Genomic DNA, 14,150 nt, shown 5'->3' with positions numbered 1-14,150 from the left:
GTTGGGTAATAGGTGTATTTGGCCATCAAGAGCACCTGAGATAAAAGGGGTCAGAGGGAGCTGGATAAGAAGGATTAAAGGACCTGGGGAACACAGTTTGTTCTACTTTGATAGATGTCAGAGTGTGCAGCAGTTGGGGTGAAAAGGAAAGGCTTTTGGGCATTGTTTTTAAGATCTAATTTTGATAGAAGTGCTGTTTTTAACACTTACCTGAGGAATGTGGATATAGCAATGTTGACCTTCTGAAGATGACAGTGGGCAAACCTTTCTCAGGTGCTGAGATGACATTAGTGTGCTTTGTCTTTCTGCTGATGAGTAACGCTGCTTCAGTCTCCACACAGTTTAATGGATACAACTGTGACGCCAGCTACCACAGCAGGTTTCCTGGTAGGAATACTTTACTATTACGCTTTTTCTACATACACTCACTTGATCAATACACTCTTCTCTCTACAGGTATGTAACTCCTAAGCCTCTGTAACCAGTTTATAAACTTTAATAAATGCTTTGTAAACCAGTGAAATTATATTATAAACATGAATAACACTTTCAGTGTTAAGAACATTCATTAATTGTTAATATGTGTGTTAGAAAAGGTTTTATGAATGCAATAATAACTATGCATCAACAGCATGTGATGAACAGCAGGCATTGATAAGATAAGAGGTACTTTTTTAATCCCAAACTGGGAAATGTTTGCATTGCAGCAGCATAAAACAAAACAAGGTATTGCACATAATTAGAAATTAAAAATAGAAACAAACAATTCTAATAATAGAAACATCTCAAAATAGAATAAAATAAACTAGCATTAGAGTGCAAGGAGTGGAATATTAAATTAAATATAAATGTAAAAATATTGATGTTAAATCCTGAGTCTGTCATTGAGCTCATTGAGACACCTAATTTAGCAGAATTAACACAGAAGCAGCTCTTCCAGGCGTTCTTATTCATTTTGTTCAGCTCTCTATCTTTAGACTGACTTTTACTTGTTTAGCGTTATAACCCTACACAATGCAGAAAGAACACTTTACAGGTTTGTAGTTGAGATATAAATGAAAGTGGAGTACATAATGGGGTCGCTATTGGGCTGAAAGTAGAAGGGCAGTTTTAAAAAGGGTTATCAGAACATAAGATAATTAGAGGGTTTTTTTTTACCTACAATTACTTGTCCTCAGTTAAGAGTACTTTTTTGTATTATCTTACCAAATGGGTATGAACAAAATAACAATGTGGTCATGTAAGGTCAATGTCAATAACTACATCCCATTAGCAGCAATTTTCAAATTTGTGCAACATTTACATTTTTCACAGATTTATATTCACCTATATTTTCAAACTTTAACGAATAAAACAACTCAATACTTGTGACCCATGGAGGGGCAAAGAGAAAGCTGTAAGAAATAAAATATAAATCTGCCAATTCCTGAAAGCAATCATTAGCCTTTCCAATTCAAAAGGTATAGTTACCACGTCTTTTTTCTTTGTCTCCTTCCTCTTCCTCTTCAGGCGAGCGGGACATCAGTGTATACTGTGGTGTTCAGACCATCACCTTAAAGATCAACTTCTGCCCCGTGCTGTTCTCCGGCTACACAGACACAGATTTGGCCCTGAACGGCCACCACAGTGATGCCCAATGCCGTGGCTTCATCAACAACAACACCTTCCCCACAGCGGTCCTGTTCAGCATCAGTCTCAGCACTCTGGAGGCCTGCGGTAACAGCCTTGTGGTAAAGAATACACAAACACAAACACATGGCGATAATGTAATCAATAAGCAAAGGCATCTTGTTGTTAATTGACCTGGGAGGAAGCAAAGTGACATGGCTGAGATTTCTCTCTCTGTAGGTCAGCACTGCATACGGGGCCAATGCCTATGGGAACATGTCTCTGGTACAAATTGGGAATGTCTCAGGCTACATCGACACCCCTGACCCGCCGGCTATAATCAGCTACCTGCCCGGCCTGTTGTATAAATTCAGCTGCAGCTACCCGCTGGAGTACCTGGTCAATAACTCACAGCTGGCATCGTAGGTTGCAAGTTACTAACGAAAAAACATCCATTTGTGTCAAAAAGAAAGATTGAACATCAGGAAAAACGTATTAGATTTTGCCTTCACATTTACTTATGTAATAAGTAAACAATTAGAATTTGTATATTGTATTCAAAAACGGTGATGACATAATGTGCCTGGTTTAAACCCTGGGGGAGATTTGGTAATGTGCATTCTTTCCACCATTTATTTAAGAATGAATAGGTTCTTCTAAGATTCGGCTTCATGGTTGTATACTATCAAGACCTGTTCTTTTTAAAATGATCAAGTGAATACTCTCAAAAGATGAACAATTAAATAAATATATGTGTTGAATCTAATCACAGCTCATCTGCTGCTGTATCTGTCAAGGAGAGCAACGGTACATTTGTGAGCACGTTGAATATGATCCTGTACAACGTGAGTAAACTGCTGTGTTCATCCTATTATATAAAATCCTTTCTGTTGCAAGGCATGCATTTTGAAGCTTTGAATCAGGAGGGCTTTTAATTAAGTCAGGTATGGTGATATTTTGTTTATTTTCAAGACAAAAATAGACAATTAATGTAATGTTTTTATCTCTACAAAGTACGTGGGCAGTGTGGTTTGGTTTGAGTCAGTTCAACATAGACCATCTTGTTGCTGCAAATACTCACTAGAGCATCAGATGTGTATTAATCTGCCTCTTAAAATAGTCTCCAACAAACTACAGTGCCCCCCAGCTGTATTACAAAATTAAAAGGATTTTTCTAATTAAATGAAGGCCCCTTTTCTCATTCAAATGTTACTATTCCATATTTTGAGGGGAAAAAAATACTTTTCAATTTCACTTTGACTTTTTCCTGGTCAGGATTCAACCTACAATCAACCCTTGTCTATTCCAATGGCTGGACTGGCTCTGAAAACCAGAGTCTTTGCTGCTGTGAAAGCCACAAACTTAGACAAACGGTACCAGATAACATCTTGTTATTTTTTTAATGAATGTTGATTTTGGATGTCTTAAATATTGCTTATGTGCCAGGCATTTATTCCATTACAACAACAACTTCACATATTGGTTATTCAAAACATCTTTCCCACCACCATATTTAAAGATGAAGTCTATTTTTCTATGGTTTGCATGCATTCATTATGCCATTTTGTTATTATACTTGAAGGCGCCAGTCTGCAGCAGAGAAAGCACTGATGTGTGCTTTCCCATGTGCAGTTAGATCTGTATCCTCCATCACGTCTCACAGTTTTGTCCCGCTGCAGGTGGAACGTCTTGATGGACTACTGTTACACTACCCCCTCAGGGAATCCTAATGATGAACTTCGCTATGACCTTTTCTTTGGGTAATCTCGCTTTTTTCCCTCTTCAAGATAATGACTTGATAAACCACAAAAGGGACTCATTTTCTATTCAGGCTCTCCAAAGGGCTTATCCTTAATGAATGCTACCCTTTCTCATTGAGTGCTTGAACAAAATCTAGAAGTAAAATCTGTCATTTTCAGTATGCACACATCTGTGTTGTTCTACCCTGACGCAGCTGCTACAAAGACCCACAGACGACAGTTTTTGAGAATGGGAAGAGTCAGATGGGTCGATTTTCCTTCGAGGTTTTTCGTTTTGTTAAACACAGACACCAGAAGATGTCAACTGTGTTTCTGCACTGCGTCACCAAGCTCTGCCGGGCAGATGATTGCATCATGCTCATGCCGGTGAGTCTAACATTAATCTCAGTGTGTGTGTCTCCTGACATCAATAAGGACTGAATTTTGATGACATGATTGGCAGATTTGTGCGAGACGACGTAGGCGGGATGGAGAGGAGGAGAGCATTGAATCCCCACCAGTTGCATCTGGGAACGCTATCATCACAGCTGGACCAATCATCACCAGGAGTGGTATGAACAACAAGATTAGATAAAAAGGAAGAGTTTGACATCTTTGGTATAAACTTATTTGCTTTTTTGTTGAGGGTTAGTTAAAAAGATACCACTCTATGTCAAACATGAAGCTACGTACACCATTAAATGTGAAGAACACTGGCTGTCAATAACCCCCTGCAAAACAAATTTTGATACTGTATTTAAAACTTGGTCTTTGTACAAATTAAACACACAATAAATAACATGATACTTAGTGAGCTTTAAAGGTGCTGGCAGGCAGATTTTGTTTGTTTACCAAGGCAGATGTTTCCCTATGTTTCAATTCTTTATGCTTAGCTAAGCTAAAGCTAAGGTTTGTGTCGTAGCTTATATGATATCTAGACAAAGAGAAATACTTTCATATAAACTCAGGTACAACATTTCTCTGGACAGAGCAAGGCTTACTATTTCCTGTTTAAAGTATTTATGCTAAGCTAGGGTAACGTCTCATGGTTTCCACTTCAATCCACTTATCCAATAAAGAGAATGGAATCCATCTTCTCAGCAAAAAAGCAAATAAACATCCACAGAGATACTGAAGATGAACCTTTATCCTGTAAAAATGCTTCTAATAAACATGTTTTAATATTTTCTAGATGAAACTCCTGTCAACAACTCCCAACTTGGTAAGCTTGTTAAATATATTCTGTGACTATGTCCTGTAAAGACAGCAGATACCCATAGAAATTGATGATGAAAATTCAAAAAGTTAAACCTCTCTTTCGTAGTTCAGAAAAAAACAAACTCTGGTTATGTTAAGCCTGCAACAAAAGTGTGCTTCAAGGGACTGGCTTTCCTCACTTTTCCTAACCCCCCCCAGCATCCGGGAACCCCTCACAACCAATGAACCCAGTGACCAGCGCTCTAATCTCAGGCGTGGTCATCCTGGGCGGGGTCAGTGTGGGCTTCTCGCTTCTGTCGGTCCGCCTCCTACAGAAGTCCCGCCTCCCAACAACCACGGCCTCAGGTGTTTGGAACCCCACCTTTAAATGAATAAATATCTGTGTACAATAACAACGTGGTACTGACAGTATGTGAAGAAAGAGTTCATAAGTATATATATGTGTGCTTTCCTTTTTACACACATTAATAAATGTGGATATTTTATTGTTGTAGGTGTTTTGTATTTATTGCCTTTGATACCTCATTATTCTTGTTTAAGTAATTGTCATCTATTGGTGGATAATCACAGTGTTTACAGAAGATGTACACTCATATCTATGATGCAAATGATAAAACGTTATTCTTTAGAAACTGTAATAAAAGATTGCATCAGAAATGTTCCTTTTCTCTTTAATGCGAGCAAGCACATCGCTGAAACAGACAGCTGCCTCTGATGAAAATGACCTGTTTTGACAAAATGTATCTTATTTGTTCCAGATTTTAAGATATAAGCTGATAAACAAGGTTAGAGTGAGACCAAAACAGCCTATAAACCATTAAGACAAAAAGGTGAATATATGTTCTGTTCTTCATTCACCTGTTGTTTAATAAATGAGCATAGTACAGCGTTTCAAAAGGAAAAGAGGTTTAAATTTAGAATACACAAAACAAAAAACGTTGTATCGGTGTTAAATTGAACTTTACACACAAACAAACACTTCCGCACTTCACCTCAATGCTGTGAGTTTATTTTGTGACAGAATCAGTGTATTCAACATTTTTGTGTGGATTATTGTAGCCGTTGAGTTAATAAATAAGCCATTTAAAACTCCAGTGAATTATCTGGAAAGTACATATTTCACATACTGTAACAGGAATTTGACTATTTTTCACTGTTCTCTATGTACTCAGAATTAGACATACAGCTGAAACAAGGTCAATAATGGAAAATGTCTAGGAAACAGACATTTAACTACTATATACACATAATATATTCAATCAATCAATCGGTCAATGTTTTGATGTTAATGTTGCGGAAATACAATGATTTCACTAAACATTGGCTCAGCAACTTGGTGTTGTACTTAATATGCACAATTTTGAAGTACACTTTGTTATTCAAAATTGGTAGCAATGGCTGGCTCAGGCCAGCCTTTTCAATATCATTAAACCCAACCTACCATCTTTTAGTCACATTCTGCCAATGAGTTGCATGCATTTTGGTTGTTGGTCTTTAATTACGTTAGGAAAAGCCATTACCTCAATGATTGATTGGACTTAAGGCAGTTTATTTATTTCACTTTAATATTGACACCTAGGTGAACGTTTTCCAAATGTCACAGCCTCGTTGGTGTCCAATCTCAAGGAAAATGATCAAAATACCGAGCTCTGCCACAGGTCATTTGATGACTGCCAGAATTAATCTTTCAATTTTTTGCCATATTGATTTTCTTTCCTGATGACCTATATACATGTCTTTTTTTTCCCGGCAGCTGCGTCTCAAGTATCTGACTCCATGGCTGTTTTTGTGACCCGCACGGCTTTGCTGCATTCACTGCTCTTTATCACTCTAATCCCTCATTTCAACAGCCATTTTGAGAAGTATTCAGCGTGCACAATGACCACAGATAACTGAAATGAGAGGAATAAATGCTATCATCCACCCTCTCAGTTTACTATCAGCGATAATTGATTAAACCCTCCTCCCAAAATGGAAATGAGGCTGGGAATTGGCTTTGAATGCTAAAGTCGATCTCAGGCTAGTCACAACCAAAGGAAATGTTTTCCGAAAGAATAAATATGAGGGTGCGTTTGTGTTGGGAAAGATGAGAGGCCTGAAGGAAGCTTATGGCATGTTTCAGTGCACACATGATGACAATAACAATGTTTCCTGTATTTGACCGTTTTGTGTCATGCATTTGACAGAACATTAACAAAGGAATCCATCCTTCAACTTGACCCCAATCAGAGTTTTCTCTTCCCAGGTGTCTCGCCTGACAAGATCGGGTTTCCAACTGTCCTTCAATCATTTTACTCAAACCTCAACATTCACTAAATCTTAAAAGATGACAGAATAGTATTTTACATGGAGCACAAATACTTTCACTCTTCTTACACTTTGAACGTAAGTTATTCTTATTTATTCTGTGTTATATTGTTATTCTGACCAACATGTTTGATCCTGATAACAAGTCATGACTGATGAGCATCAAAAGCCATAATTTAAAGTTATTTGTGCCAATTTATCACATGAAACCTCAGAAAACAACAGGTCATCTTTCCTATATTATGTGTGAGGCTCCAGATGAATAGAAACTACACATGTTCTTACTTTATTATGATTCATATTAGCAGGCAAAGGGGGCTGCATTTCACAAACAACGTCACAAAGCTTTAAGAACATTGTTAAAGCTTGCAACTTAGAAGGGCACAGTGTTGGGTTTCATCATCTGCCTCCAGGTGAGGACCTCAATCACACAACGTGAATTGTTTGTGCAAACTGAGGCAGCCCCTCTTAAGTCCCATTGACCCTGTTTCTGTCCAATCCTAAAACAGTGTAGATTTCACTATATATAAAACACTCCACAGCTCTGTTATTCACAACAAGCAAAGACAATGAGGGGGTTAGATTCAAGCAGACAGTTTTCTTGATTGACAGCTCTGGATTATTTATCATCGGTTGGACCATTTTCTGTGTTGTGTTTGACATCTGTGTGTTTTTCACAGAGGGCTGAGAAGGGAGATGGCTATATTCAGCTTCCTCATCCTGACCTCCTTGTCTATTGCAGGCCGAGAAGCCCTCAGCGTACCTGAGTGTGGAGCATATGCCAGACGACCAGGTAAGATGAACGTAACTTACAAAACCATTCATTGTTTTATTTTTTGGATTGAAAGGAGCATATTGATTTGTGTTCAGATGTAGACAGGCCATATTGATTAAAGTTTACTCCAGATATTTCACACTTCAAAGAGTGTTAACGGCACTGGTAAATGTGTTTACTCAAAGAAAAGTAGGTGTTAAAAATATTTATGATTTTATTAACAGTCAAATTTCTTGTGTTACCATTTTTTAAATGTATGTATATTTACACGTATTTATATTACACATGTCGTTTGTAAATGTATTTTTTAGCATGATTTTGCATATTTGTCTTTGTGTGTTATTTATCCAGGCAGAACAACATTCCTTCACATAAACCTGCATGCTAAACAGTAGTTTGGATGGTTAAATAATGTTGGAAACTTTCAATAACTAGTCAATCTTCTCACCATCAGAGTACACTGACATCACTGTGGTCTGCGGTACATCTACCATCGACCTGGCAATTCAAATCTGCCCGGTTGTATACACGGGATACAACACAAGCCTACTGATCCTCAACCGTATTCTGGACAATATGGACTGTCAGGGGACTCTGGACACCTCGGTGACCCCTCCTGTGGCGAGGTTCAGCTTCCCCATCAGAGAGGGAAACGCCTGTGGGAGTAACTTCCTTGTGAGTAATATCAGTGATGTTTAGATTTAAATTATGCGGGAGGTTGATTGTGGGAAATGTTCAACTTTAGCTGAGGAGCAGATTCAAAAATTAAAAGGGTATCATAGTACTTTGGTAAAGTTTAGAAATAGGATCATTTTATATAAAACATGACATCCTAAAACTCTCCTCTTTAGATAAGAGCGAGAAAGTTGTTCCACTTTCTTGCTGTGATTTCCTCACTACACTGCTGAGACTAAATTAATTTTAAAGCATTTCTGAAATAATCATAATTCCAATAAATAATTCCTCAGACCACGAGTGCACCAGGGACAGGAATATTTGCTGACTTCTCCAACATCCAGAGAGTCAATGTCAGCGGGGCTGTACGATCCTTTGACCCCACCCCTGGGACGATCACCTACAACGCAGAGCTCAAGTACTACTACTCATGTGCTTATCCACTGGAGTACCTCATCAACAACACTCAGGTGGATGTGTAAGTTTACACTTATAGAATGTGGGATAAACTATACATTTACACATCTAACATTTCACATATGTGCCATGGGTGATGTCATTCTTTTCTTCCTCGTAGTTCATCCTCCTCCATTGCTTTGAAGGACAACAATGGGAGCTTTATTAGCACCCTCAACATGGCCTTGTTCCAGGTACCTTACACCTTTACCACATACTATAGATGCCCTCATTTGGCCTGGCACCAACATACATTTTATAATCTTATGGTCGCACTATTTTAATGTTCTTCCCTTCTCATCATTTGCCAGGATATAAATTACACCACACCCCTTGTCTTCCCACCTCTGGGCATCGAACTGAGAACAAACATCTACGTGCAGGTGGTTGCATCCAATCTGACATCACAGTAAGAATATTTAACATTTTATTAGCCCTGCAGCTTTTACTTTCTTTGGTTCAGAGCTGGACAAATATTTAGAAAAGTACTAAGAACTACATTTAAGTATTACCAAATAACTGTACTTAAACATTTACTTTGATTTTGAAATACTTTGTGGTTATTAACACTTCTATTGCACAACTATTTAGGGGGAAATATAACATTTTTAGTAACCTACATTTTTCTGATAGCTACTTACTTCTCAGACAAAAATTCTGGTAAAATAAATCACCTAGATGTTTGGGTTTTAGATTTACCGCTCTGTCTGACGTGTTTTTTTTATAAATAATACTTTAAATGGTTTAACTTGGTGATATGTTCTTCTTTAAAATGGGATTTTAAATAAAAAGAAAATGCATATTCACCCTTGCTTTTTCTATTACCAGTTATATTTTGTATATTTTGGGAATTTCCTTGTCACTAACTTCAACTCAAAAGTATTGTTTTTCAGTTGTAAAATAAGTTTAAACAGCTTTTACTAATTAAGTCTGCATGTAAAAGTTTAATTGTTACGAAAAGCTTGCAAAACAGAGTGAAGGTCTCATTAAAATAAATGTTTCTCCTAGTCTCTAACCATGGGACTGTGTCTCAAGAGATTGTAAATGTGAGGTTCCACCTGGGACCTGCAGTCTCTAACTCGGTCTCTCTCCACAGGTACTTTGTTCTTCTGGACCGGTGCTACGCCTCGGTGAATCCGCAGCCCTTTAACTCCACCATTTTTAATCTGTTTGTCTCGTAAGTCAAAAAAACTTGAGCCTTCAACTTTTTCTAATTTAGATTTTTTTCCCAGCCCTGCTAGATTTTATAATGGGTTCTGTCTCTCGGTGAAGCAGTTTGAACTTTAATATTTACTACAGGTTTTTCCTCTCTTCCATGAGATAAGTGCTCCTCAGCTCCCTCTGAATCCAAAGGGAACTCTTTTCTTGATTTCCTCTCCCTGCCTTTCTATCATTAATACACTGCATACGTACAGTATATCCACGTGGTATGCAAATGGAGCACTTGTGAGGTTCGCCTTTTATTGAAAGGTGCTCCATAGATCAGCTCACCACCATGCTTGAGAACGGGGATAGCCAAAAGGCCCGCTTCTACTTCCCAGCGTTCCGCTTCATCGAGCAGCAAAATGAGACCATCTCCACCTACTATCTGCACTGCATCACCCGGCTCTGCGAGAGAAGCACCTGCAGCAGCTTCAAGGTGGGAAGACACTGCATGCATTTCAAACAGAAAACAGAAAACAGAAACAGAAAACGCAGTAAGCTGCATCATAAGCATAGACTGTATAAATAATGGACGTAGTATCCGTGACGTCACTCATAGTCGACTCCCACCGTCGACATCTTTTCAGTCTACCTCCCGCCCACTCCCGGCTAATCCAAATATGGACATAGGGTTGGAGCTGAAGCGGGCGTGGCTACTGAAACACGCCCATCTAGCTCGAAGCTACCAAGCTAGCGAAGGCTTCCAAGCTAGGCTACATGCTACCGTATGCTACTCTCATGCGGTAGTATTTTCTCCAGCGGCAAGGTGGCTATCATACGCTCCCGTTTAGCATCGAGGGCGTCATGCTCGAAGGCTAACCCACGGCTAATGAGCTAGCTAACGAGCTAATCTAACAAGTGGGCAGACGATACTTTATACATTCTATGGAGCAGACACACTGATAATTAGTGCTAACGGCGCTAAAATATAAGTAAAATAGTAATAAAATTTAACTTACCGAAAAACTGGAGACCAGACTTCTTGGACGGTCTGTTAGTACAATTTATCGCACAGCAAGCCATATAATGTCGGATATTTGCATTCAAAATGTACCAACACCACCAACATGTCCGACAGGTCAAGTGCAGTAACTGTTAGCGGAGCTAGCAGAGCAGACAACTAGCGGCTAGCGCCCACTGACGGCGCTAACCTGTCAATCAAAGCGACCACGCCCTTAATTACGCATAACTTTAAGCCTTAATATAATTAAAACGGGAGAGTTATATAGAAATTCACCCTCCTCACAGTTGTCATGAATAGGGAAATAAGCTATAGAGACCAAATGCAATTGTTGTACCACGCTGTAAAATGTTTATTTCTGCTGTAAAAATGGGCATTTTAACATGGGGGGGCCTATGTAAATTGCTCTGTTTTGGAGCCAGGCCACGCGGCCATTCGTTGAACTGCAGTTTTTGGCACTTCCGTATGTGTTTCACTGCTCAACCCCGGAGGTTGCCCCTTGATCATAACTCACGTCTTTCCATATGCTTTGACCTGCAGCAATGCAACAGGAAGAGGAGGAGCGTACAGTCCACGGGTGTCCAGGAGGGCATCACTGAGCCGTCTGTGATCACTGTGGCAATAAAGGCCAAGACAGCAAACTGTGAGTCACACGTGTGTCCTTATTTTTGTGCAAATGAGATATAAGTGTACTATTTTACAGAAAGTGTTCTTTCTCTCAGAAATGACCACGGAAACACTACAAATCAGGATAAATATATAGACAGACAACATTCAGGAGGTTGACGTATGCAAGACTAAACATAGAATAGTTTCTTCCTTTTGAAGAGAAAGAGAGAGAAAAACCAACACTGACTTATAGTTTCTTTATATGTGACAACATGAAAAAAGAATAAACATATACAGTATACATACAATATATACAAGAAAATGTTGCACCATCAACAGATTGATTCAAATCTAATAAATAAATCACATACATGATCCAAAAAGGTTTCCATAGAAACTATTGTTAGACTATTAAAAACCTACCTCTACTAGATTTTTTTTTATCAAACCCTGTAAAAAATGTCACTGTTGGCACATCAAACATTTCTGACCCTTCTCTCCTGATGTGCTTTATGGTTTTTCTAAGTAATTTAATATATGTTGATGATTATTCCCTCATAATGAAATTCTGACACTTCCTGTCTATCTTGCAGCGATTCAATCCAAAGAAGAGGGTAAGTATGGTACTTTTAATTTGACTGCAATGACAAAAACACTTACACACATTTTTAATAATTACATTCCCTCAAAAATGAAAACCACTTCTTATCTGCTTCGTATTGCTGAATCAGAGAACTCTAATAGTCATCATCTCATTTGTGCACAGCGCTGTCTGGTGGCCAGTCTGAGGGCAAGGGCGCGTCCGTTGGCCTGGGCATTGCTGTGGCTGTCCTTGTTGTGACAGGAGTGGCAGCTATTGTGATGGCAGCATCTTTTTATCGGAAACTGAAGCGGCTAAGCTAGCTGCAGCCCAGAACATTGAAGAGTGGAGCCCAGCACAGGCCAAATGACCTAATGAGTGGGTGACATTCAGATACCGGTGGAGGCGGATAATGTATGTATGAAGGACTCTGCTGTCCTGAATCAAACTATTGATTGGAGCACTCCAATCCTTCACAGTCTGTTAGATATTATTGATGGTGACGTCTGTATAATGCACCTGTCATGATGTACTGCATGGTAACAAGTAAAGAAAGACATTCAGTTGCTGTCTTAAAGGCATAGTTCCACATTTTGGGAAATAGTCACTTGCTTCCTGCATGAAGTAACAGCCAATATAATTATTTTGCAACAAACCACTCAACAAAATGCAGAATTTGAAATATAACACTGTCATTTTAAAATGAATTAAACTTATAATACAAACATTATAATAAGGAACTTTAGAGATGCTGGTAGGTCATCTGTTACATTTCAACAGAACCAGTCTAACTCCTCCCTTCTGTTTTCAGGCTACATTTAAGCTAAGCTAAATGGCTGCAGGCTTGAGCTGCACGTTAAGTTTGCAAACATGACAGCAGCCTCAATATTGTCATCTGGCTCCCGGCAAGATGGCACATAAGTGTAATAGGAAGGCAATACATTTGAATTATTGCATATATGTCACATTACATTTAATTTACTTCCTTTGACTAAATGTTCTCTTCTTCAAGTACTCAGACTTCTTGTTTATAAAACAATATCTACATCTGTGCATCAATCATGAATGAAACATGGAGCTGTCATTGCCTTTGATGGTTTTAAATGCAGGATAAATTATTTTGAGCAAGCCATACAATAGCTGACATGTGTTTGTGTTATATGTAAAAATGCATGCATAATTAATAAAGTTTTAGATGCAAAGTTAGTTTGCTATTACCCCTTATACAACAAAATACAAAGTTATCACATAAAATTAATTATACCAAGAGAATGAGCGGATAAATGTAGTTATTTATTTGTTTGTTTGAATTATACATTCAAGCCTGTGTTGTATCTAGGGAAATATACTTTGTTTTACTTGTAACAATGTATAGTCTGCTGTGGCAACTGTGTTGAGAAACTTTGTTTGTGCAATGAAAGATTGCTGGTGTGCATCTTTGTGCCATTTCTCTATGTAACACATGCATTATTATGACTATTAAAATGAGCAAGACATGAAATAAGAGGTTGTGTCTTCCAGCAGCAGACCCTCACCTGAAGTAAACTCTGCATGGCATGAACTGAAAAATAGAGTGCATTTTACAGTCCACATGAAATCAATTGGTGACATACAAGAAGGTGTTCTCCACCGCACTCTGGGAATTTAAAGGGAATGAAAGGGATTCATTCATCAAACTGAGTATAACTGGCACACATGCCTCTGCTGTTTTATAACAGGGGGAATGCAGATTAGTAAAAAAAAAAGTGGAGCTGTTCAAAATGAATATTGTGTTTCGAATTCATACTTTCAGGAGTTTCCCCCAGTTTGAGGTTTGATGTGCTTGGTTTTGACAGCTCAGGGGATAAAAGAGGGTTTGTGTTGAGGTTTGTGGAGTGATGTTTTTGTAATGATCCTCCACTAGAGGGTGTCTAATCACCATGTTCTCTTTTCATTCTTTTGACGGCTTGTATAGGTTTTCACTCTAACCTGTCCACAGTTTCATCAGTTAAGACAATATGAAGAGAGTATAGCTACCAG

The 14,150-nt window shown here is 38.5% G+C and overlaps 2 protein-coding genes across 2 annotated transcripts; both read left to right on the top strand.

Moving 5' to 3' along the window:
* Positions 1-263: 263 nt before the first annotated feature.
* zpld1b (zona pellucida-like domain containing 1b) lies at positions 264-4,936 on the top strand. The gene is made up of 10 exons (XM_063907576.1): positions 264-387; positions 1,510-1,730; positions 1,849-2,030; positions 2,381-2,453; positions 2,884-2,981; positions 3,288-3,368; positions 3,563-3,734; positions 3,811-3,919; positions 4,540-4,569; positions 4,764-4,936. Exons 1-10 carry the CDS (start codon positions 282-284, stop codon positions 4,934-4,936), a joined length of 1,245 nt encoding a protein of 414 aa, XP_063763646.1. The 5' UTR covers positions 264-281.
* Positions 4,937-7,568: 2,632 nt separating this feature from the next.
* si:ch211-229d2.5 (zona pellucida-like domain-containing protein 1) lies at positions 7,569-12,454 on the top strand. The gene is made up of 10 exons (XM_063907424.1): positions 7,569-7,665; positions 8,102-8,322; positions 8,616-8,800; positions 8,900-8,972; positions 9,090-9,187; positions 9,875-9,955; positions 10,249-10,417; positions 11,483-11,585; positions 12,145-12,165; positions 12,318-12,454. The coding sequence occupies exons 1-10, from the start codon at positions 7,569-7,571 to the stop codon at positions 12,452-12,454; spliced, it is 1,185 nt and encodes a 394-aa protein (XP_063763494.1).
* Positions 12,455-14,150: the final 1,696 nt, after the last annotated feature.

Source organism: Eleginops maclovinus, chromosome 18 (genome assembly GCF_036324505.1).
Source record: "Eleginops maclovinus isolate JMC-PN-2008 ecotype Puerto Natales chromosome 18, JC_Emac_rtc_rv5, whole genome shotgun sequence".
NCBI lineage: Eukaryota > Metazoa > Chordata > Actinopteri > Perciformes > Eleginopidae > Eleginops > Eleginops maclovinus.
The sequence above is the reverse complement of the archived record's forward strand: the minus strand, read 5'-3'. Positions and strand labels throughout refer to the sequence as shown.

What these genes read in the sequence shown, in the direction of transcription:
- zpld1b (XM_063907576.1), top strand. Translation starts at nt 282, where the DNA reads ATGACATTAGTGTGCTTTGTCTTTCTGCTGATGAGTAACGCTGCTTCA. An exon ending in TGAATATGATCCTGTACAAC is followed by an intron (nt 2,454 to 2,883) that starts GTGAGTAAACTG and finishes TTTCCTGGTCAG; the next exon opens with GATTCAACCTACAATCAACC. An exon ending in ATTGCATCATGCTCATGCCG is followed by an intron (nt 3,735 to 3,810) that starts GTGAGTCTAACA and finishes CATGATTGGCAG; the next exon opens with ATTTGTGCGAGACGACGTAG.
- si:ch211-229d2.5 (XM_063907424.1), top strand. Translation starts at nt 7,569, where the DNA reads ATGGCTATATTCAGCTTCCTCATCCTGACCTCCTTGTCTATTGCAGGC. An exon ending in TCAACATGGCCTTGTTCCAG is followed by an intron (nt 8,973 to 9,089) that starts GTACCTTACACC and finishes ATCATTTGCCAG; the next exon opens with GATATAAATTACACCACACC. An exon ending in GCATCCAATCTGACATCACA is followed by an intron (nt 9,188 to 9,874) that starts GTAAGAATATTT and finishes CTCTCTCCACAG; the next exon opens with GTACTTTGTTCTTCTGGACC.